The sequence below is a fragment of the Siphateles boraxobius genome, unplaced genomic scaffold (genome assembly GCF_051911475.1).
Source record: "Siphateles boraxobius isolate OS27281-9 unplaced genomic scaffold, OSU_SipBor_1 19, whole genome shotgun sequence".
Taxonomy (NCBI): domain Eukaryota; kingdom Metazoa; phylum Chordata; class Actinopteri; order Cypriniformes; family Leuciscidae; genus Siphateles; species Siphateles boraxobius.
The window spans coordinates 29,670,123-29,693,635 of record NW_027508799.1 but is presented as its reverse complement, the minus strand read 5'-3'; the positions used below and the strand labels follow the sequence as shown (position 1 = coordinate 29,693,635).

At 39.2% G+C, this 23,513-nt stretch overlaps 1 protein-coding gene across 21 annotated transcripts in view; it reads left to right on the top strand.

The window, feature by feature from the left end:
• Positions 1-23,513, top strand: part of dgki (diacylglycerol kinase, iota) — a 41,562-nt gene that overhangs the window by 2,374 nt on the left and 15,675 nt on the right. For 2 of the 21 annotated variants that reach the window (XM_077234872.1, XM_077234861.1), the window contains exons 2-9: positions 16,789-16,897; positions 19,128-19,223; positions 19,720-19,791; positions 21,355-21,411; positions 21,561-21,629; positions 21,725-21,793; positions 21,880-21,996; positions 23,323-23,397. In XM_077234872.1, coding sequence (XP_077090987.1) covers positions 16,789-16,897; positions 19,128-19,223; positions 19,720-19,791; positions 21,355-21,411; positions 21,561-21,629; positions 21,725-21,793; positions 21,880-21,996; positions 23,323-23,397 — 664 coding nt within the window. Of the gene's footprint in view, positions 1-1,235; positions 1,333-1,671; positions 1,833-12,761; positions 13,209-16,788; positions 16,898-19,127; positions 19,224-19,716; positions 19,792-21,354; positions 21,412-21,506; positions 21,630-21,724; positions 21,794-21,879; positions 21,997-23,322; positions 23,398-23,513 lie in introns of those variants that run through there. The other 19 variants (XM_077234859.1, XM_077234870.1, XM_077234855.1 and 16 more) reach the window with 14 other exon arrangements.

The following is a 23,513-nucleotide window of genomic DNA, read 5'->3' as shown; positions in this document are numbered from 1 at the left end:
ACAACAGTTTTTAAAAGTTATTTTTTTCACTATTATTTACAACGGGGATCTGCATTTTCATGGGTTTAAATACATTTTTTTAGTTATAAGAAGAGACAATATAAACTATTTTCTAAATTAAAAACTTCACTGTCTTAGTGAACATCATTCAAAATGTGTTGTATCATATTATTTTTAATAACAAACTATCATTCTGATTCTGACATTTATGATTTTGAATATTTTGAATAATTTTCTATTCTTGACTGATCTCTTTTTCATAATTTTGGCAATAGATGAACTGTTAAAGGAATGATCTTGAGACACGTCCCTGTAGTCGGATCTGATGTCTTAAAATACTGCCTAGGTAGGCAGCTCACTAGGTTTTGGCACAGAGCCTCAGTGTTCTTGTTCATACTCTCGTCAAATATAGCACTTATATCAGTTTTTTGTTTGAATCATGTTCAGCTTATAAAGAGGCTCTTGTGTCCGCTCTCTCTCGCTGTGTAAATGAAAAACGCTCTAAGAGTGCAGCAGCAGACAGTGGAACATAAAAAAGAACTCATGCATTTTTAAGTGTCCTATCACAGCCTGGATTGTAGATTTATTCATGCTTGACACATTTTCACTTCGCCAGGCTGCTGAAAAGTTAAACATGCATATTTATTGCGGTCTGCTCATCATCAGAGAGTGCAAAAACTTGTTGCAGTGTTTGTCGAGCTTCCTCAAATGTTGGACGGTTACTCCGTTAACTTACAATGCTAAACAGAATGACTAATTAAGTCTGATTTAAACTAGTGTGTACAGAAATAATTTACGTCTGTAATGTGAGAAGTATATTCAGGGAGGGAAAAAATGTGATTTTGATTGGATTGTGAGATGGTCTCTATATGGCAGGTGTCTGGAGGGATGGTTCTGTAAAGTAAGAGGGATTGATGATGTCATCAAAACAGGAAAGTTGTTTTAGGATCAGAACAAATTACATTTTGATGGAGGATTAGAAACATTTTTCTTTGTAATAATCTGCAATTACATTATTACACTAGGGGTGTATAAATAGGGTCTGTTGTTCATTTGAATGTTGACTGCATTTTAAATCCAGAACATTCAGTCATCAAAATGAGGAAGCATATTACAAGGAAGAGATGCATTGTGCCGCCAGCAACGCTGCAAAATATATGGGAATGGGTTTAATATTTGATAGCTTACAAGTGTTGTGTTTTATCAGTGAAACTTTAATAAGAGCCCTGGTGCATTTAGTCATCTGTCAAGTTGTGCCAGTCCTCCTCCTATTTGGCACTTTGCTTTATGCATTTGGATGCATTTGCACCCAATTAGGACGTACCCTTCACAGTAAGTTTACTGTGCTGTGTAATTTTCTCATTTCTAGTTGGCATTGAATCAGAGTATGAAATGGCCGGCACACCTACTGTAAATGTTAATGTGTAAGTGAAAGTGTGTGTAAATACTGTACGTAGGCTGAAATCGAGAACGAGGTGTTCGAATAGTTTTTCCATGCATGACTATTTCTCATGTGAATGTTCTTTTTTTGGATCTGTTGTTCTTTTGTAAATTGCGCTTCATTGGCTGACGATCAGCTGACTTGTTTAATCTTGCAAAGGTATGCAATGTGCGTAAAAGAGGGCAGTGTCTGTTGATGTAGGGACTTGTCTCATTTCACTGAACGCACAACCCGGGAGCCTGCATCAGACCCTGATGGCGGACACAAATAAGGATTTTACATAAATGTTCATAATCTCTCCTGAAGATGGCTGTGCACAGAGCCGGCGGCTTAACGCTGATAATGCCAGTCTTTTTTTATGCTGTGGCAGGGGTTTGTATTGCAGTCTGAGGTGATGTATTAAAGGATTGGACTTTTGAACCTTTTCCTTATTAGGTATATGAGTGTAAGAGGCTTTTTCCTCGGCTGATCAGTTTGGTGAAGCATCACGCTGATGGGTTTGCTGCTAAGCTCTGCCTCATAAGGGGTCAAAGTAGAAATTTAGTCCCAGGCTTTTGTCTTGTAGTAGGCCCGGGCTGCTTTCCACTTGCTGTTGTTGAATTTAAAGTGGACCTTTTACACCCTTTTTCAAATAATGGATTTTGTTATAGGGGTCCACTACGTAGATTAGGTTTTCATGCTTGATTTTTCAAACAACATTATTTTTCATATATAATTACAGTGTTGCAGACCCTCTTTTCACAATCTGGCAGTAACGCTCTGTTTAGTCTCCCTCTATCGGAAATGCTGCAATGTGCTCTGATTGGTCGGCTGCACAAATGTGTTGTGTTTGGTCAACCGCTTTGGGCGTGTTGGAAAATGTCACGCCCCCTTACTACAACATAGAGTTTCAACACTCTACTAACTATCTCAACCAGGCCCCGCCCCTTTATTCTGCATATACCTTAGACGGGAATTATTTAAATGAGGAATATTTTCATGGGGTTCAGAAACAGAGACTTTGTGCTAACAGCAACACTAAATAAAGTTGAAAATGTAAAAAAGCATAATAGGCCAAATAATGAAATAAGTGGCGACATTACTATACCCAGCCCAGAAACGAATCATAGTGTGAGTTTATAACTCTGGAGAATGTATTTGATCATCTGAAGTAACAAAGCAATTTTATCCCATTCATTTCCCTTCAAGTGGTCCGTCTCTGCTGTCTCCTGTCGTTCCTCTGCCGTGACTCTGTCCTGCACCTGTAATTCTGGCAGAGGAGCACCTGCAGACAGCCACCACATTGGAGGTGTGAGAGACTTCATCTCCTCCTCCGTCTCAACAGGGAGTTAACACTGTCTCGCAGCATGTGTCATTCACCCGGTCTAATTCTCTCTGATGGCTCAGACATCTCTTCTTTCTCTTCTTTCATAAAACCTGCTATGGACACCGTGTGTCTGCTGTCGGTGGTCGAGCTGTAGCATTTGTTTTGTCTCAAAGTTTTTTTAAAATATTCAATTATAGTATTGTTTCATTGCACACAAACAGCCGAGAAATCAATATAAGACCAGGAATTTTCAGATTTTTTTTGTACATTTCTGTGCTGATTTTGGTGGAAAATCCAGAGTTATGCGTAATGAATTTAAAGATGGTAAATGTTAAATGAGTAGATGGTATACATAGTGTCTCCATACACATGCTGCTGCTTATATTCAGGCTGTACTGAGATTACTGGGTGTCTTTTTTTATCATGATGTGTGACAGAGTTTTATTCATGATCTGAATCCTGACGCTGAGTAATTTCACTGATTGCTGGAACAGTAATATTGGTGTGTAATCCTACCTGATGAAGTGAAGTACGGCTTTGTGCCCAACCGTTTTTGTTCATTCATGTTAATGGCATATTAGAGGATTTCATCCACTTGTGTTTGCTACTGTTAGTTACCTCAGAAATGGAAATATCCACTGCGTACTACTAGCCAACCTGGTTTAGTCTTTCTGATATAAAGTAGGTGAGAAGAATCCTGAAAAGAAATCAAGGTTTCCACAAAAATGTATTCAAATAGAAAGCAAGTATTTTAATTTGTAATAATATTTGACAATAATTGACAATATTACTGTATTTTTCATCAAATGAATGTAGCCTAGGTGTGCATAATTTATTTCTTTTCTTTTTTTTTACTTTTGAATGGTAGTGTAGGCCTATCACAATATAGTTGCTTTTCATGATATTTAACAAAAAATATTGTAGTAAAGCCCATTTTTTATGGGTATCACAATATAGTTGCTTTTGCATGATATTTAACAAAAAAGAATGTGTCTTTTAATGAAAATTTTTTTAATATTTTTTTTATGAAATCCTATTTCTGCCTCTGAAGGAAAAAGATACATTTATAAATAACTTTGTGACGTTTGTCACAGTTGCAGCTATTCACAATTGCAACTTTAAATCTCATAACATGGAACTTTGTTTCTCACTATTCCATCCATCCATCATAAATGCACTCGATTTATATTAGTTTTACCATCTGTTTATGAACTTTTTGAAGCGTTAAAGTAGTAGTCAATGGAGGGACAGAAATCTCTCATGATTCGAACATGAACGAAAGACTTACGGGTTTGGGAGGTGAAGGTGAGTGTATGATGAGAGTTTTTTCATGTTTTCATTTTTGGAAAAACGAGCGGCAATGGAAGGCGAAGAGCCTTGATTTATCTGTTTTAATAGAGCTTTTTAGATGGATTCCGAAGCTTTTTAGGTTGCGTAGAATCTGCACTCTCTAACATAGTTTGTTTGCTGGCTTCCATGGCAATACGCAATGTTTTTCGCCAACTGGCAGCCCGGGGCTGCCATCACAACTTCATTTCATATTTTAAACTCTATCTCACAATTACCAGTTTTATTTTTTTCGAAATAAACTTGAAAACTGTCTAATCCAATGCTCTCAAGTGAGAATATATCACAGTCCTGCCACTAATGGAAACAATAAATGAAAAGACGCAGAGGTCAGTGATGGCGACCTCGTGCCTGGGAAAGGTTGTGAATATTGTGGCTGCACGTGCAGCTCATTTGCATTCGCTCTCTGCACACATTCTCTTTTCACCACAATTAGCTCATTCTGCCTCTCTTCTGGTCTTTTTCTCTGTAATGCTGCTCGCTAATAATAACTCGCCATATATCTCTCTACAGCTGTGGTCTGGGAGGTTGTGTGTGTGTGGGTTCAGCCCTTTATCCACTGATAGCACAGGGTTAGGGCTGCCCAGACCTCATTTAGCAAATGATTAATTCAATTAGGCAGCAAGGACCTCAGGTGGAAAAGAAAAACCAGGAGGCCCCTCATGTCCCCGAAGCCCTCAATACACTGCTCTCCAAGAGGCGGAACAGAGGTGATCCGGCCCCGCTTTTACTGCACTAATGGAGGATCCAGGGTCCTGACACACATTAGCGTTGCATTCAGACTGCTCTTTTCAGCACACAACACAACATTTACCTGATCATTAGCAGGAGAGCCATCTGCCACCGTTGCTCTGTGTTCAGAGACTGGCTTTTTGGGACATGTAGGGATTGGCGTATTTAAATGGCACAGATCATAACAACTAAATATTGTCTGAAAGAAAACTCAGCGAGCTGCAGGTCATCGATGTGTTTTTTGACATGAATGAGATATGTTTATTTACATTTCACGAGTTTTAGAATGTCGAAGAGTTAATTTTCAATTAAAAATTGTGGTTTAGGACATCCATCATCCAACCATAGAGTAGAGATGGATCATGATGGGTGACTAATCGTACACAACTGACTAGTTGACTGAGTTTTTCTAGATTATCTAGAGATGTCTTCTATTCATTTTTTAAATTTTGCTTAAGTGATTAATTTATTGTGCTGAGTTTTTTTTTATTGGACAATAAAATCCCTCTCAGGAAAAGTTCCGTCTTTGAATTCCGTATATATTCAACCCCCCCCTAGCACTAAACTTTATGTGAAAAAGCAAGCTGGGTCATTCCAGTAAAAATCAACCAAATTTCGGAAACTTCCCTGGCTCAAACTTGACTAAGTCTTGACATGACTTAATTATAAATAGTGATGAAAGGCAAAATATTCAATGTCATGGATGGATATTTTAGTAGTCCACTACTTGAGGTCAAAAATGACAATTTTCAGATGAGATTTGTAGCCAAATTACAGGGGAGTAAAAAGGATTTTAGAAAGATGGCAGCATCATTATTTTATTTTTACACAGAGTTTGGTAGGTCTATTAGTAAAATCGGTTGACTTTTGTTGCATTATATGCCAATAATGACAGTTTCAAAATGGAAAAAGTAGTTTTCAAGTTTTCCCCTCTGAAATTTGCATACCTGTAACTCCAGAGTATTAAAGATATCTTACTATCCTTTTAGATTTTGGTTCTTAACAAACTTTTCAATTTTAAACACCTTATATGGTTTAATTCCAGAGATATCAGGATCTCGATATGGCTCCAAGAATAAATTGTTGAATTGTACACACGGGGACCTCTGGTTGAGTTAACACAGAATGACCCAGCTGTGATTGATCATTTTACCTGTTAGTCCACTTTCGCTTGCTTTCTAACTGGGTTCTTATCCAGAATATACTGCAAAGTAGACCAGACTTTATTGGATAGTCCAAATTATAGTGAATATTCCTGTTCTTCTGGAGATGTTAGTATAAAGTGGACTTTTGGGACTCATATTCCAACCCAAGCAGTTTCTGTAGGTGTGTGGTCCACCGGAGTTCATCTCAGCCCTGAGCTTTGCTCTTTATGGCGGGGCTATTTTCAGCAGATGGATGGGTCAGATAGGGGAGAGATGCATGCTTCCGATGCCTCCCCCGCACCCTGCGCCAAACGCCGAGGTTAATTACGGAGGTGTCAGCAGCCAGAGGAGGAGAAAAGAGAGAAGAAAGAGCTAGAGGAGGTTTATGTACAGGCAGGAGTGGGATCCAACACTCCCACATACTCTGCCAGTGATGCTCTTAATCTCTCACACTCACATAAAAGCATCACCGTCACAGTTATATGTAATTATACAGTCCGATCCCACACGCTCCCACTCGCCGAGCCACAGAGCGCGCACTATGCAGTATTGTTACGTTAGCATACACTGAGCAAAATGTTTTCATTTTTGCCCCCATTTTTCATGAGCTGAACTCAAACTGAACTTTTTCTATGTACACAAAAGGCCTATTTCTCTCAAATATAGTTCACAAATCTGTCTAAATCTGTGTTAGTGAGCAATTCTCCATTGCCGAGATAATCTATTTACCGCTCAGGTGTGCCTTAGGCTGGCCACAATAAAAGGTCACTCTAAAATGTGCAAAATGGGAAAAATGGGGGCAAAAACAAAAGTGTTGTGTTTTTTGTTCAGTATATCTATAACATGAGAGAACATCGCATGCAGTACAGAGAGTTCACCCACCTCCTGTAAAACTTGATTTTGTTTGATTAATTTTCGTGAAACAGCTCAAATAATCAATTAAATTATTTGTTTGCACGGTCACTTGTTTTAGTAATATATGTATGTATATATATATATATATATATATATATATATATAGAATATCGTCCAATTATTGAGATATAGCTAAAATTATGTTGCTTAGCCATACTGTATGTGGATATGTTGTTACTAAACTCTGAGGGACCGAAACTGACTTGGTTTCCTGTGATTGTTGTTGGCCAAAAGGCAGACTTAAATGTGTGTGTATGTGTGTGTGTGTGTTTGCAAGGTCACAGACAGTCAAGGGAAGGACACAGAAACTGCAGGGGGTCTGGACCTCTCCCTCAAAACACCGGGAAATGTGTCACAGCTGTTTCTGTTGTGCCGCAAAGCAATTCAAACAACAAATTTTACATGCTAAAGCAAACTGTGCCCATCACACAGTATTATTTTGTCTGCATTGAATGTCAGCATCAGAGAAAAATTACACTGTTATTTACAGCTTTAATAAAGAGCTGCGTACGGTTTACCCGCAAGGTTTTGCTTTGATGTGAGATGCTATGCTTTAAAGTATAATGAATCCATTTATCTGCAGAAATGATTTGCACTAAGTCTGCACTAAGACAAGCATCGTTATTACTATTGTTTATATGTGATTTGAACAAGCTTCTAACCATAAGTATTAGACATTTGAGTGTGCTGTAACATTTCTAACTGATCATGCTTACAATATTTGTTTGGTGGATGATAACCGGGCGAAAAAGTCCCATAGACTTACACTGAAGAATGGACCTGAGCCATATTAAGAGATGAGAATATCATAGTAACTTGTGGGTGAGCTTGTTTGACTGAACCAAGATAAAAAAAACAATCAGTGGAATAGTGTTAGCCATAGCAATGCAATAAAATAGTATAGCGAGTTTTGCACGATGAAGCACCACTTAATATTTTCTTAAGAAGATGTACAAATCTATTTGACTTTTATATTTTCAGTCAATTGAGTGACTGAATTCAGTTCTTTTTTAAAGAATCACCTTTTTCTTTTCCCCTCTTGAGTCTGTCAGTGAGTTGGAGGAAAATAAAATGTGTGGCAGAAAAGCCGGTGTCACTACGCATGAGGATTTTTAACAGGAGAAAGTGTCAGAAAGCAGGAGAGACTGAAATGAATAGAGCGAGAGGCGATTACCCAGGAGCACTTGGATCCGTGTGAACGGCACTCGCCAAAGCCAAATCACCCACGGCCCCTGCACCCGCTGCACTACAAAAAATCAGTCTCTTAATCAGTATTTCTGTCCTGTTTTACAGTAAAAATATCCAAACATTCTTAAAAAATATTTGAGAAGCAAAATTGTGAGCTAATCAGAATATGAAAGAGACGAGAGGAGAAAAGATGTGGGGGAGGGAGATGAATGTAGGACAGAGGGATGGAGGGAGAGAGTGTGTGTGCTCCTTCATGTGGTGAAGGACGAGGTGCATGTGGCCCACAGCAGCTGGTCTGCCGGCAGAAACTGAAGTTTGACCCTGACGAGAAGGGTAAGGAAAGAAAGGGAAGTAGAGAGAAAGAAGAGACATAGATAAAGTGAGAGTTAAGGCCGGGACACACCATGCCGACGGTCAGCCGCCAGGGAAATCTCGGGCCGTTTTTGAGCGTCGGTTTGGCCGACACACAGTCGACGAGAGGCAACAACACAGTCAAGATTCATCAGCGCTAGTTATTTGACGTCGGCTTGGTGTGTCCCGGGCTTTAAGGAGGAAGGTGAGGGGCTGTATACTTGTATCTGCACAAAAGGACGCAAATGCAAGTGAACTTGTTACTTGCTAACCAGAATGTGGTTACACCAACTTCTGTTGTGGATCTGCTCTTCTAGTAGCGACGCCTTGAAACACTGGTAACGAAAGCACAAAGAATTCACAACATTCTATAGTGTTCTCATCATAATCTTTGTATGGCAGATTGGCGCTGCACATCTCGCACTTAACTGTATTTTCATCTACTTTATCAAGTGATTAGAGACAGCCTGCGCATTTTCTAAGCTATGACAAGAACAAATACTGCTGGATAATTAATCATCAATGTTTTTTGAAAAGAAACATCTAAAAGGTAAATTGTCTCAAATAACCCAACAATGCCAATAATGTATGCCTTTTGAGCTGAAGAGTGAATGAACACGGGTAAACTGAAGCGCTTTGCTAGCGAGTTAATAAACTCAACCAAATGCATCCTATATGAGATTAACCAGATGTACGCTATACAAAATAAAAGTAATAATACAACTTTCATCTGCACAAAGGACGCGAATGCGCACATGAACTTGACTGTATTCATTTCACAACTCCTCTTCCCGCAACAACAATGCTGGCACGGGCAACTCAAGCACAACGAATTAAAAATGTTCTATTACAATAGTGTTCTCATTATAATGTTATGTATATGGCAGATGGTGGTGCACATTTTGCACATAACTGTATTTTTATGATCAAAGTAATTCCAGGCCTCACTGCACACTTTCAAATCCATAGTTTCACTTAATTTACTCGTTCTACCGGCCAAAATGCTGCAATAACAATTCAGAAAAAAAAATTGTCACTGCGATCGTCACGTACGAATATTCGAGTACTCGAGTACTCGTACACATCTCTACTGTAGACCTGATAAGATGTTGAGAAAGATAAAGAGAGAAGATTGTTTATGTCTGCTTCTTGAAAACATGCCCTATATATTTATACCTCTTTTTAGATGAAGGAAAGAGGGACCAAGAGAAAGACTGAGAAACAGACTGCCACATCGCTATGAGACAAGGACGTGCAAACACTCTGCCGTCCCTCATGTGTGAGAAGAATACATGAGGGAAGGCAGAGCAGAGACAGGACGGACAGAATGACATGTAAGGCATGACAGTTATTAGTGGACTGTGGAGGGAATGTGTGTGTCGCAGTTTGAGGCTAGGAGGTGATGGATATAAATATCTGAGCGCTGTTGTTTGGGGAGTTCAAGCGGGAAAAGCCCTGGCTTCCTGTCTGACCGCTGTACCAGCAGGATGAGTGTTCTGTTACACATTTTGTACACAATACTCTCAATGCATGTTGACTTTCAATGCATGTTGATGCTGTTTTAACATTTATTGAAACGCTATAAACAAATATGGTACTAAACAATGAATGCATTGGCAAACAAATGCATTTAAAGATTTAAAACACTAGAAAGCTACTCGTTCCATGAGTGGCACTTGTGGCATAAACATTATAGGTTGGTCAAACTGTTTAACAATTATACTTACATGCACAGATACAAACACTTGATGCTCTCAGTGAACAGTTAGTCTGGATTTTGCATGGATTTTTTTATCATGCATTTCTTCACTGTTATCAGAAGGCGCAAAGGCGTAATTTAGCTGAAATCACTGAAAATCATTTATCTGTCCGTGAATCAGGCTTGCTGAGCTTTTCTATCACCAGCTCCACCGCAGATGTTATCTGGGATTTCAAGAGCGAACACGACATCCCGAGAAGGATAGCAGTAAAGTTTGTTCTGTGAGAAAATGGCATCATGTGAAGTACCCAGTGCAGATTCCAGTGCCATCTGATCTTACTATTATTGTAGGAGACAGTGTCAGTGAAGAGCTTGAGAGGAGATTTTAAAAAAAGTCTATTTTTTAGTTTTTTTTATGTTATTCCCAAACAAACTTTAATTTTGTCACATTATATAAAAAGTTAGAAAAATATTTGTTTTTGTGTATTTACTTAGAATACATAAATGCTAACTGTGAAATTAACATTAACAAGAAAACAATTGCCCATTTTATAAAAAAAAAAAAAAACCTTACCACCAGAGATTAAATGTTGGAAAATTTAATCTCTGGAAAATGTTGGAAAATGTTGGTAAATGTTGGTAAATAAACCAAAATGTTTTGGAAAATGTTGGTAAATAAACTAGTGAGAGTGTGAAAAGTATTGACAAGAGTTTATTTTCACACTTTTGTGTTCACCATGTCAAAATTGTCAATAGGTGAAGAAACCCATATATGATTGGATCTGCCCACTGAATATGTCCACCTACCACTTCTATTTCTTCCCCATGATCCGGTCATAAGTGTGATGTATGTGCTGAGTTTGCGTGTGTGTTTTTGTGTGTAGTTTTCCTGCCATTGTCAGTAGGTGTGTGTCAGGCTGCAGTGACAGAGCTCAGGGGCAAATGAGAGAAATGTGTCTCCATCCGGCACACACATGAACACACAGTCACAATAACAACGTCACGGACACACACATACAAAAAGACCCTGACCTGAGGGAATTCAGCCCCGACACATACAAACTGAATGACTAATACCCTGACCACACATTTATTCAGGAAACATTAAAGTAAATGCAGCAGTTTAGAAACTGCATCCCTGCCTTGGGACAGAGTAAGCAGCCAAAGCATTCAAAGTAGCATGAAGGGTCTGAAAATGTTTATTTCTCTCCTGAATTGCAGCAGGTATGATGCTGAAATCAGCATGTTTTTCTGAGAAAATTTGAGGAACATGCATATAGTGCACAGCAGCAATGAATGGCTCTGGAAGACTTTATAAGCAAGCATTAATTTACCATAGGTACTAGGAACCTTTGGGGTCATTGTAGGAGTGCTTGGTTCAAAAAAGCTTGGAAAACCCAGAATTAGTAGACACTTTTATGATCCAAATTGTCTAGCAGTTCACTATTGCAAAGACAAAGTCTTTAGTTGATGCTTTGAACACAACAAGAAAGAAGTTATCCCCAGTGGAATTCCTAATGTTTTTATGGATATGTAATGTATGGAATGTCCCAAATCTGTCACACATGTATAAGAAGACTCGTGGGATACCTGCGTACTGGTAATTTGATAAACTGATTGTGTCCTAAAATGAAGTGCTGTTAATGTGTTGTGTGATGTTCTTATCTGGAACATTCTGTATTGCCTCTTGATACATTCTTGTGTTGTTCTGTTCATCACGTTCTTATCAGGATGCTGCTGGCTTCAGATAAAAGCACGAAGATTGAATTAGCACTAATCACCGATCTGCCCAAGATTCCTCTCAGTCTTGGGGTCTCACGGGGGCTCTGCGTACACGTCGATTTTGTTACACTTATTATTACCTTTGGCACATCTTTCTCTCGCTTGCGCTTCACCCTCCAGTGCAGAGTCTCAGATCTTAATCTCTGGAGCGAGAGGGAGGCATGAGAAAAAGGTCCGTCTCAAGGACATTCTGCTCCGTTGAAAATGAGGAGAGGAAGAAGGATTGTGTTGTGGAGCGCCAGTAGCCTTGAGGAAGTTGGTAATAGTAAGGCTCAGAGAAGCTGTCCTTCAAGTGCATGTTCGCCAGGGCCCCGCGGGCGGGTAGAATCGCAGAGAGCACACTGACCCAGTTATAGAGTTTCAAGCAGAGTCTGAGCAAAGCAGAAGTAGAGAGTAAAAGGAAAGTGAAAAGATCAGAGACACTTCCTGCAAGCAAATCCAAAAGATCGCTTCCAGATTATTCATTGTCTTCAAGTTACTTGGTTGACATCAATGGTGACAAGACGTAGACAAGGATCATTCCTTTTCACTCTTTCACAATCACTAGTCAAATCATGAAAGAACTTGCTGATGTATGACTATCAGACTCCTCACAATCCTCCTGCTCAAAACTTTGCATCATCAAAGTGTGAGGTCACCAAATGAAGTCACATCCTGTAAAGTCACTCAATCAGTCCGTGCAGAGCAGAGAGCCAGTCAAATACTCCTTTAGGCTGACGGATCCATGGATAAAGTGTCCTTTTGTAACAGGTTGCCCATAGATTGTCTTGCAGAAGGTCACCTTGGGTTACATAATAGTCCTTAAAATATCTCAAAGTGCTAGACGTGGGGCCGACCTTGTGGTTTGGTTCTCTGGGGGTAACGATGGCAATGATGATTGTGAGAGATTCTTGTCTGTCTCTGGTGACAGGACAGGATCTGACACCCATACACGCCCCCTGGTTCTCAGGTATCCTCCATCAGGTCTCAGCTATCTGACGGCCTGATGATCTCAGCGCTACACTGGCAGCGGGAGGGTGCACGATTGGGTGTGTTAGGTGTGCTTCGGCGCTAGCAGGCAGCCATGTGTAACAGTGATGTTAGCCTACCTTGCACCGGTGGAAGTGAGCCTTCTACTTGCCCAACATCGGATGCTGCTGGAGAAGAGGTAGGAAGCACACCGGTTGTTCGGGAAGGGAGACACAGATTGAAAAGGCAAAATGGAAGGATGATCAGAGCCCAGAAGACAGTAGAGGAGAACCGAGTATTTGGGAAAGGGCGGAAGCGGAAGGTGACCTGGTTTCACAGGCTGCTGGGCTACAGGTTAGTGACAGTAACAGTGGTGTCTTTTCCATCTATTTCGACCAGGTGTTGCTACATATCATTTTAGCAGCTGAACTCCATGCAGAACTCCACACTTTTACTTCTTTACTTACTGTGATCGAGAGTGGGTGGCGCGGAGAGATGATATCATAGCTGTGTATGTGGGTTGACACCTGACTTAAAGTGTGGAGGGAGTTTTCAACCCACGCACAACTACAAAACCTAATTGGCCGAGACAATGGGAATGGAGACAGAGATTATGATGCTGACAACAAGATTTAAGACTTAAATACACCAACGGTGGCGTGTGTTGGACTGTTGCCATGACTACACAGGAGGGATGATATTACCGCAGGGTGCCGTGGGAGGGAGGGAGAGTCAGCGGCCACTAAATTGAACACACATCCCCTGCATTTGCACATGTGAACCCTCTGTCCATCCCTTCATGTCTGCCTCTCGGACAAACAGGAGCTTGCATGGCAAATTAATACTGGCTGATGATAAATGTCACACACATGCACAGCATCCATCTGAAATCTCTCGGTGAAGCCAGACCTCTGTCAGAGCCTGTTTTAGTAGAACTAATTCCATTATAGCAGTCTCACTGATTGCTCTTCCTGTCTGTTTCCACCGGCTCTGGTCGGCATGTGGCGTATCCTTTATCTCAAATTGTGTTCCATTCTGCCTGCGTTCCATGCACTCAGTTGATTACTTTCTAGTTATATGTTCTGCTGTTCGCGAAATGACACTGTGTTTACCCAGAACTGATTATACACCCTAATGTAAGGTGTCTTTAAACAGTGGACATCGATGATTGATTTGCTTAATGCAATGGAATAATATTAAACAGAAGCGTTACTCATTTACCTGACTGCAATGGGAAAGAGGATAAGGAGGTCTCAACCTCTTCCTCTGTCTCTATGTCAGTTTAGCGCAATCTTGACCATTCAACATTTAACTTGTTCACAGGCACAAGGCATGTTTGCTTGCTGCATCTGAAGCATTTGACAATAATAATTTGGTAGACACATTGTTTTCTAATGCAAGCTTTCTCACTCAGCCCTCTATATTGCATGTTTCCTTCACAGCATTTTGTCACAATAGCCTTTTTTTCAGATGCACGTGTTATCTTATCCCAGAAGAACATTTGGTTGCTCATAAGTCGCTCTGGAGGAAGTGTCAATTTTGGAGAAATTGACTATGAATGTCTATGAATGAAAGGAGAAAGACCTTGAGAGCTCTTCTGAAAACCTATAATTATTATCTGTTAATTAACTTAAGTCTCCATTTTAGCACATTTGTGTATAGGAGAAGCAATTGAGATGTTAAATAGATCTTGTTTGTGATTTTTGTTTTTGTCTTACATTTGTTTATGTTTATTTGTTGTCATGTTCCTTGGCTTCACCACGTTTCATCACAGTGTCATGTTTTCAACGCACATGTCACCCGACAGTGTCTCTATTTTTAGCTCGGAGGGTAAAGGTGTGTGATCTCGTGGCCCCAGCTCACTTTACAAAAGAGCTTGTAACTGGACTCTCGCTTGTGTTCTTTCTGAACGGGATAATTTTAGATGAGGACTTGAAACTTTCAGCAGGGTGTCAGGTATATGTCCCACCTTTTCCTCGCCGGTTGTTCTCTTCACCCCCTGCCTCCATTGCTTGTGTCGTGAGTGTGTGTAAAATTATACGCAGAGCGTGGGGTCACTTTCAACCTTCACTTCAAAAGGGACAGCCATATGGCACTGTGTTTACTATGTTAAATACTGAGCCTTTTGGAGGAAGATCAGGTAGCATGAGTTTTTGAGGAAGGAGCTTAGAGTTTTAGCAAGTTCAGTTACACGCTTTAATTTGCACAACAGGTGGACTTGCAAATAACTGCTGGAAATATGAAACATGTTCACTTTTATATACTAATAGCCATAGCTTTTTGTCTAGTATGCCAGTTAACTTGATTATGCTAATATCTACAGTCTATGTTAAATCGTAATGTTTTGGCCATAGTATAGGCTACTATAAACTTCCTGAAACTTCATTGCTCTCTTAATTGCTTGTACAGGCAGTTTATTTTGTCTAAAATTTTTATTTTTAAAATATCTCATGTTGCTTGTATAAATGGCACTTATAGATGGATTTATAGTAATGTGAAACTATTTTTGATTATGCACATTCATAAATGCCTTAAATGCCAAATATTCTTCTGTATGGTACAAACGTGTTTTTTCTTCTTCTTGGTCCATAGATGCTGGTAAACCTCATTTCCAAACTAAAGTCATTCCTTTTCAACTCATCCAGAGGTCATTGGCTAGTTTTTTTTTCATTTTGGTCATTTCTTTTCTAGTGAAAGAATAGGCATGCAAACTTAACAATATTTATGACACTCAGAAAGGAATGATCTATGTAATTGAAACGAGATACATTTCTAGTTTCAACATCTTTTTTTTATACAGTTATTCCTCTTTAAAAAAAAAAAAAGTATAAGCTTTATGCATAATGACATTCATTTCTTTTGTTTTTTTACCAATTTACTCATAGAGCCACATTGAATTCCTCATATCTCTGGAAATAAACTGTATTGTGCTTTAAAAATTAAAAGATGCCAAAATAAGTTTGTTAACCAAAATATAAAAGAAAATTAAGAGTTCTCTAATACTTCTCGAGTTACAAGCATGCAAACTTTAAGCAAAAAACACAAGAACTGTTTTTTCCCATTTTTGAACTGTCACTGTTGGCATATGATGCAACAGATTTTACTAATAGACCTTCCAATCCCTGTTTCAATCCCCCCGACCTACAAAACAGTGGATTACTTAATAATTATACATACTCTATAACATTTTGGCTTTCATCACTATTTATGGTTGTCTTTCTTTAGAAAAAAATATTAACAAAATCAAAAATTTAAGCCGGGGGAAGTTTCTGAAAATTGGTTGATTTGACATTGAATCTCCCAAGTATTTAGTTTTATTTTATATTTATTGTTTTTTATTTTAATTAGCATTATTCTCAGTGTGGTTCTTTTTCAGGGAGCCATCCTGCTATAGATACTAGATATGAGTTTTAGTTGATCGATCTGTGATACTAGCATGTGATGAGGCCAGTTCTGCTGAAGAATGACAGATAGAGGATGTGATTGCACATTACTGACTCATGCAAGCCCTTTGCACACACACACACACACACACACACACACACACACACACACACACACACACACACACACACACACACACACACACACACATCGTGTCTAAAAACAGTCTTTTCTGCCTATTTCATACCATATGAGGCAGAGGCTGTCTTTGCATGCAGGGAATTATGGGAACTTCCTGGCCAAGCAGACTGGTTAACAGATTGGTCTGGATCATTTTGATACTGGCACAAGGTAGACGGCCGTCTCCCGTTGTGTGTGTTTTGTAGCGTGTCCCCACTTTAGATCCACAATGACTAGTCCTTTTATGTGCAACAGCTAGAAGCTTATCCCAGATGTCAAAACCTTCAGCTCAGCAAGATCTCATTAGTTTCTCTTGAATGCGTTTACTCAGTCTTGTGCTGAAGCTATTTGTGGTCATTCTGTTACGCAGGAAAGCCATCTCGCGGTCGGGCCTCCAGCATTTGGGTCCAGCACAGAATCCCTTCCCTGCCCCGAGCAATGGACCAGCCAAGGAACTCCGCAACACCGTGGACTGGAGCGTAAGTGTCCTTCATCTGTTTTTCACTATGAATGTCTATCCAACTGCATATCTTATCAGCTTTCCCATAGAAAATAACACTGGCAGTGCTTTGATGGTATAATTTGGTACTTCGATATAGACATGGGTCCATTTGACTTGAGCCAGTAAGTAACCAACTAGCAACCACCCAAAACAGGAACGTTTTCATAGTTTCTATAACTATTGCTGGAACTACATGCTTTTTGGTGTGTTCGCATTACAGGAACTGGGAAGGATTTTAGTTTTAGGAATGCCTTTTGGGGTCTAAATTAGCTTCTACTCCAGGGTAGGGTCTAACCCAGCGCAATAATACTGTATATGTTGATTGGCCATAAAATGCCATACAAAACACCGGCACTCACTACATTCTAGGGCTGCACAATATATCGAAATTATCGAAATATCGCAAATTTATATATCGCGATATGCATATCGCAACGGCTTGCAATAACTGGGGTATTGACAAAAGACAAAGAGAAAATCACTCACTGCTCTTGGCTAGATAACTTTTGTAGCTTTAATAATAATCAGTATATATATTTAATCCATACAGTGAAAACTAAGCAGTGTTTTATTTTTACATTTGATTATTGTTCAGTTTCTGTTGTTAAATAAACCTAATGTAGGCCTACCTGAAACCCTAAACCCTGTGTTTTACACTGATGTTAAAATAAGACTTAAAGTTACTTCTTATGCTACAGTAAAACACTGCTGTTCACGTTCAGAAGATGTGGGGATGTTTTCTTGTCACAAAAAGAATGTTAAACTTTCTTTAAATATATTTTAGAGATAATTTAAGTGTATTTTACACACTTTAAGCATTATCGTATTGCATATCGAATATCGCATTTTTCTTAAATATCGTTCAGCCCTACTACATTACATTTCTTATTACGAAACCCACGGCACACAACAAAAACACAGCTTCGATCATGGCGACCACCATCCTTCAGTTGTTGACGTTGTTGCCGTGTTTAAATGATGTCGCTGTTGGCCGGCTTACGTCACCTCAGAGTTCCTTGTTGGGAAAATGTTGTTCTCTGGTGTCTAGTTCGTATAACTGAGTTCCTATAACTAACTGGAGCGAAAGCCCCTATTGTGATGAGTTTGGTACAGGCAAGTGGCACTAGTTTAGAATGTTGCATAGTTTTCCCCCTCAAATTACAATGAAAGCCCGATATATAGTGAGTTTTATATATATATATATATATATATATATAATACAGTACATGACATTCTAAGACTAAAGCCTTAATGTTTGTGTCGAGGAGAAGATTGTGCAATAGTTTTGCAAATATCAGCATATTTGGACTGGTGGGTGCTGTTAACGTGGGCGGGTCCCACAAAGACGGTTGGCATGGCAAAAGAGAGACTCATTAATCCAGGTGCTATGTGTACAGATGGAGACTGCTGAGGGGGCGGAGCCCAGCGGGACGCTTCCTGTGCGTCTTTGCTGGCCTTTCCTTCCCCTCTAGTTCCCGACGTGACCAGGGCAGCCATCAAACATTAATGCGCCTTCCTAAAACTGATAAGTGTGTACACAAGGCATCGCTAATTGAAGCCTCACAATGTGTGTGATTTGAATGCAGCAACGTGCATTACCTGAATGTTTTTGTATTTTAATGCTCATATTGTTTGCATATGTCATGTCAAGTTAAGTCACAGGTATTTATATAGTGCTTTATAGATATGTATTTACTATAAGGTTAGGATTAGGTTTGGTTTAGGGTTAGTTGCATGTAATTATTTATAATTACAGTTATGTACAGTTATGAAACAAATACAGTTTCAGCTGTAAAGACAATAGTGTCATTATTAAGCTCAATTTAGTTATGTAGCGAACTATAAAGCAGCTCCACAGAAGATAATAGTGTCATTAAAGAAGATAATAGTGTCAAAAATAGTGCAGAATTCATCATAAAACATGCTAAATTCAGATATATTATAGCTATATGTATAACTGCATCCGTGGAAGTTGTTATAATAGCCATAAATAAACCATGATTTGCTACATGCTAATCAGTTCACATGAGGGGAAGTTTTCATTCTAGAGAGCATTTGATACATTTTTTGGTTTGTTTTCCTGGAAGAGTAACATAAATGCGTATATCAGCTAATTTTGTGAGCATTTAAGAATACATTAGCATGCAGATATTAGCTTCAAAGCTTATAGACATGGACTGAAAAAACTTTCGATTTTATCTGCACAGGAGAACGCAGTGAACGGTGATCATCTGTGGCTGGAGACGAACTGCTCTGGGGATCTCTGCTACCTTGGCGAAGAGACGTGCTTGGTCAAGATTGCAGTGAGTATAACATGGTTAAACAGGTTACAAACATGGTTAAAACCGATGAAAAGAAATAAAGAGAAGTCAGACAGTTGCTGTATTTGGATGGCTAGCTGAAGGCAGAGAAGAGAGTGTCATTAGAGCATTTTAGCAGTGACATTTTCTTTTATGAGATAATGTGAGGCTCGTGTGTATTGAAAGGAAGAGGCAGCTATTAGTCTGAGAATGTTCAGCAGGTAAAAGGATTTTGTTAGGCTTTTGTTAAAGCACGACGCTGCGCCTTGATGTTTTCAAGAGCCGTAGCAGCTCTATTATTGCCACTTCAAGTGGTTGGTAAAATCCTTCGTTGCCTCAGAGGAAACAAGCTTTTTACAGCTGAAGAAGAGAGTACAGTGAGAGCATATTCCTTATACAATTGAATTATAAGATGCATCTTAGATGTGTGCGTTTGCTCAGGCTATTGCTCTATAACAAGTTGTTGTGTGTTTTGTGCTGTTCGGTTCTCTTTAAGAAGTCAGCTCCCCGGAGGAAGTGTGCAGCCTGTAAGATCGTGGTTCACACGGCGTGTATTGAGGAGCTGGACAAGGTGAGCGGAGGCAGAAATATCTGTTTCATTCTCACACACATCATAAATACGCCCTCCACAGATGAACGCTGACGTTTGTCTCTTCAAACAGACATCAGGAGGATAATGAAATGGGATGAGATGGTATAATCTAGATATTGCAGTTATGGTTTTTAGGATCAGGAGTTGTGCTTCCCTGCTGTTGCGATGTTCAAATATAGTTATCCGTGCAGTTGAGTGAATAGATGTGAAAGAATATCTATATCACAGTATACATCACAATCGATTTAAGGAAAATGTTATATTTTACTAACTATGTGGTAATGTCTGTTTTTGGTTCATGTATTAAATCAAATATTTTAGGAATTATTTAGTATTAATCAATAGTTCAGAGATAGACTTATAGTTCAGTTGTTCTTTTTATAAAAATAAAATGTATATATATATAATATTATTTATTAGGTACACCTTATTAATACCAGGTTTGACCCTTCAGAATTGCCTTAATTCTTCGTGGCATTGATTCACTAGCAACATTCCTCAGAGATTTTGGTCCATATTGACATGATAACATGACACAGTTTCTGCAGATTTGTCGGGTACACATCCATGATGTGATTCTCTCTTTCCACCACATCCCAAATGAACCAGTTTGAGATGATTTGAGCTTTGTGACATGACACATTTTTCTGCTGGAAGTAGCCATCAAGATGGGTACACTGATCATAAAGTGATGAGCATGGTCAGCAACAATACTTAGGCTATGGCGTTTAAACGATGCTCAATTGGTACCAAGGAGCCCAAAGTGGGCCAAGAAAAGATCCCCTACTACACCATTACACCATCAGCCTGAACCGTTGAATCAAGACAAGATGGATCCATGTTTTCATGCTGTTTACGCCAGATTCTGACCCTACCATCTGAATGTTGCAACAGAAATACAGACTCATCAGACCAGGCAACGTTTTTACAATCTTGTTTTGTGTAATTTTGGTGAGCTGGTGTTAATTGTAGCCTCAGTTTCCGGTGTGTTTTCTGCTGATGTAGATGCCCATCTACTTCAGAGATGCTCTTCTGCAGACCTCGCTTGTAACAAGTGGTTATTTGAGTTACTGTTGCCTTTCTATCAGCTAGAACCAGTCTGGTCATTCTCCTCTGATCTCTGACATCAATTACGCACACATAACTGCCTCTCACTGGATATTTTCTCTTTTTCGGACCATTCTCTGTAAACCCTGGAGATGGCTGTGCATGAAAATCCCAGTAGATCAGCAGTTTCTGAAATAATCTGACCAGCCCATCTGGCACCAACAACCAGGCCACATTCAAAGGCCTTTATTCCCCATTCTGATGCTCAGTTTGATCTTCAGCTGATCGTCTTGACCATTACTGCATCCTAATAGGCCTAGTACTTCCATACTATATAGAACATACTTTTTTTAACAATCGCGAAGTAAGTTTTAAACCAAATGTAGTACCTACTATACAGTATGCAATTTCAGACGCAGCCTGTCTTTATAGCTACGCATTGTGTTATTTAACTAAATGATTCTATAAATCTCTTTCATTGACTCTCCCTCACAGATCAACTTCCGTTGCAAACCCACCTTCAGAGAGGGTGGCTCTCGATGCCTTAGAGATGTGAGTCCACTTCATCGACACATGACTTAAAATCGTTCATCACACTGAAGTTGCTTTGATGTATACTTATTGTATTTATTGTATACTTATGGCAGAATGAACCCTTGTTGGCACGTTTACATGTGACCCGTTGTGTCTGTTTGCGACAGCAGAACGTTTTGAGACATCACTGGGTCCACCGCCGACGGCAAGAGGGGAAGTGTCGTCAGTGCGGCAAAGTATGTCACAGCGTCAGGTTTTATTGAAGGAGGGCGGCAGATTTTTTTAATGCAAAAGTCAAGTATGTTTATGCTATCCTTCACTTTGATTGTAGAGTTTTCCGCAGAAGTTCTTCCACAGTAAGGAGATCGTGGCCATCAGCTGCTCTTGGTGCAAGCTGGCAGTGAGTGTCTGTATTTTACTCATAAAACCTCACTGGTTTATGCAATGCAGACTTGTTCCATCTCTTTCCCTGTTTGTCTATCACAGTTCCACAATAAGGTCACGTGCTTCATGCTCCATCAGATCGAGGAGCCCTGCTCACTGGGGGCTCACGCCGGGGTCATCGTACCCCCTTCCTGGATCATCAAAGTTAGGAAACCGCAGGTACGTTTTTATCAGCACTTCTTAAAGCAAGGTTAATGTAATGTCCTGCAGGAGACGCTAATGCAAAGTGACACTAGACTGTGTTTAGAAGCTGGGCTGTATGCTCTTGTCTTCTTCTGCTGATCATCTTCAGCTTAAATATGCTTTGATGCTGCGAGATTTTATATCAGTAATGTTACGTTTCATAAAACTTCTATACATATTTTATATGGAGCTTCTTTCATTGTTTCCTACACTTTCAACATCACAGTTTATCTGTTGCATTAAAAGCTAGAATTGAATTGATCAAAAACTGAACCATCATATCAACAGTCATAGCAGACATTTAGACCACACCCACTCTGATGACATGCTCAGCTATGATTGGTGGATTTACTGTATGCATTGATGGGGAAGGTTTTTGAAATGTGGCATCGTGTTACTGCCACTTTCAATTCAGGAGTTGCTAAAAGGGAAGTTGCTTGCTTGTACACAAACTGTTGTTGGAATAGTTCAACCAAGGAAAATCTTGTCATTTAATTCTCATCCGCTAACACTTTACACTTCAAAATTAAATAATTTATTACTTAAAAATGAAAAATATTTAATTAGTAAACTATATTACTTATGAATTAACAGCATTTATTTATTTTACTCTATGATAATTTCAATTTACATGGTCAATTTCATGGGAATTAAAATTACATTTTAATTTTCGATTAAAATACATTTTTTAAATCTAAAGTTGTACTTGTTAACATTTGTTAATCTACTGGGAACTAACATGAACAAACAATGACCAACTAATGTTAACAAAGATTAATAAACACTTAAAAATATATTTGCCTCATTGTTAGCTAATGCTAAATGATGTTAGCAAATGAGACCTTATTGTAAAGTGTTACCTCTCTCATCCTCGTGTTGTTCTGAACCCATATGACTTTTTATTCTGTTAAATAAAATAAAAGCTGTTTTGTGGAATGTTCATACTGCTCTTTTGTTTAGCAGTGCGAGTGAGTTTAAGAGCATAGGAAATAAAGGTATTTATATCATTATATGACTTAGAATATAGTGAACAAGTCTGGTGCTTTTTTGCCCTTTTTGGAGTTGTACTGCTGTCACTCTTTGCATTTGTTGGTAGAAAAGAGCAGTGTAAACTTCTCATCTAAACATGTTTGGAGCGTCACGAGTGTGAAGAAGAGATGAATACGTTTTACATTTTGGGCCAATTATTCCTTTAATTTGAATTGAACACTTCTATCAGTAATGATAGAAAAACAACTCTGTCCAACTGGAGTTGGTTTTGGTGTATTTTGGCTTAGTCGGCGTCTCTCTCCTGTGTCCCAGAGCTCATTTAAAAACTCCACTCGAAGGAAAAAACGGACGTCGTTCAAAAGAAGAGCCAGCAAAAAGGGCACGGATGTGAGTAGATCTGATTCCTGTCCTGCTTTTAAACGTTTTCTTCCCTTAACTCCTGCTCAGTGGTCATCTGTCCCCACTGCTTACTGCAGCGATATTTGTGTGTATTTGTGTGCTAA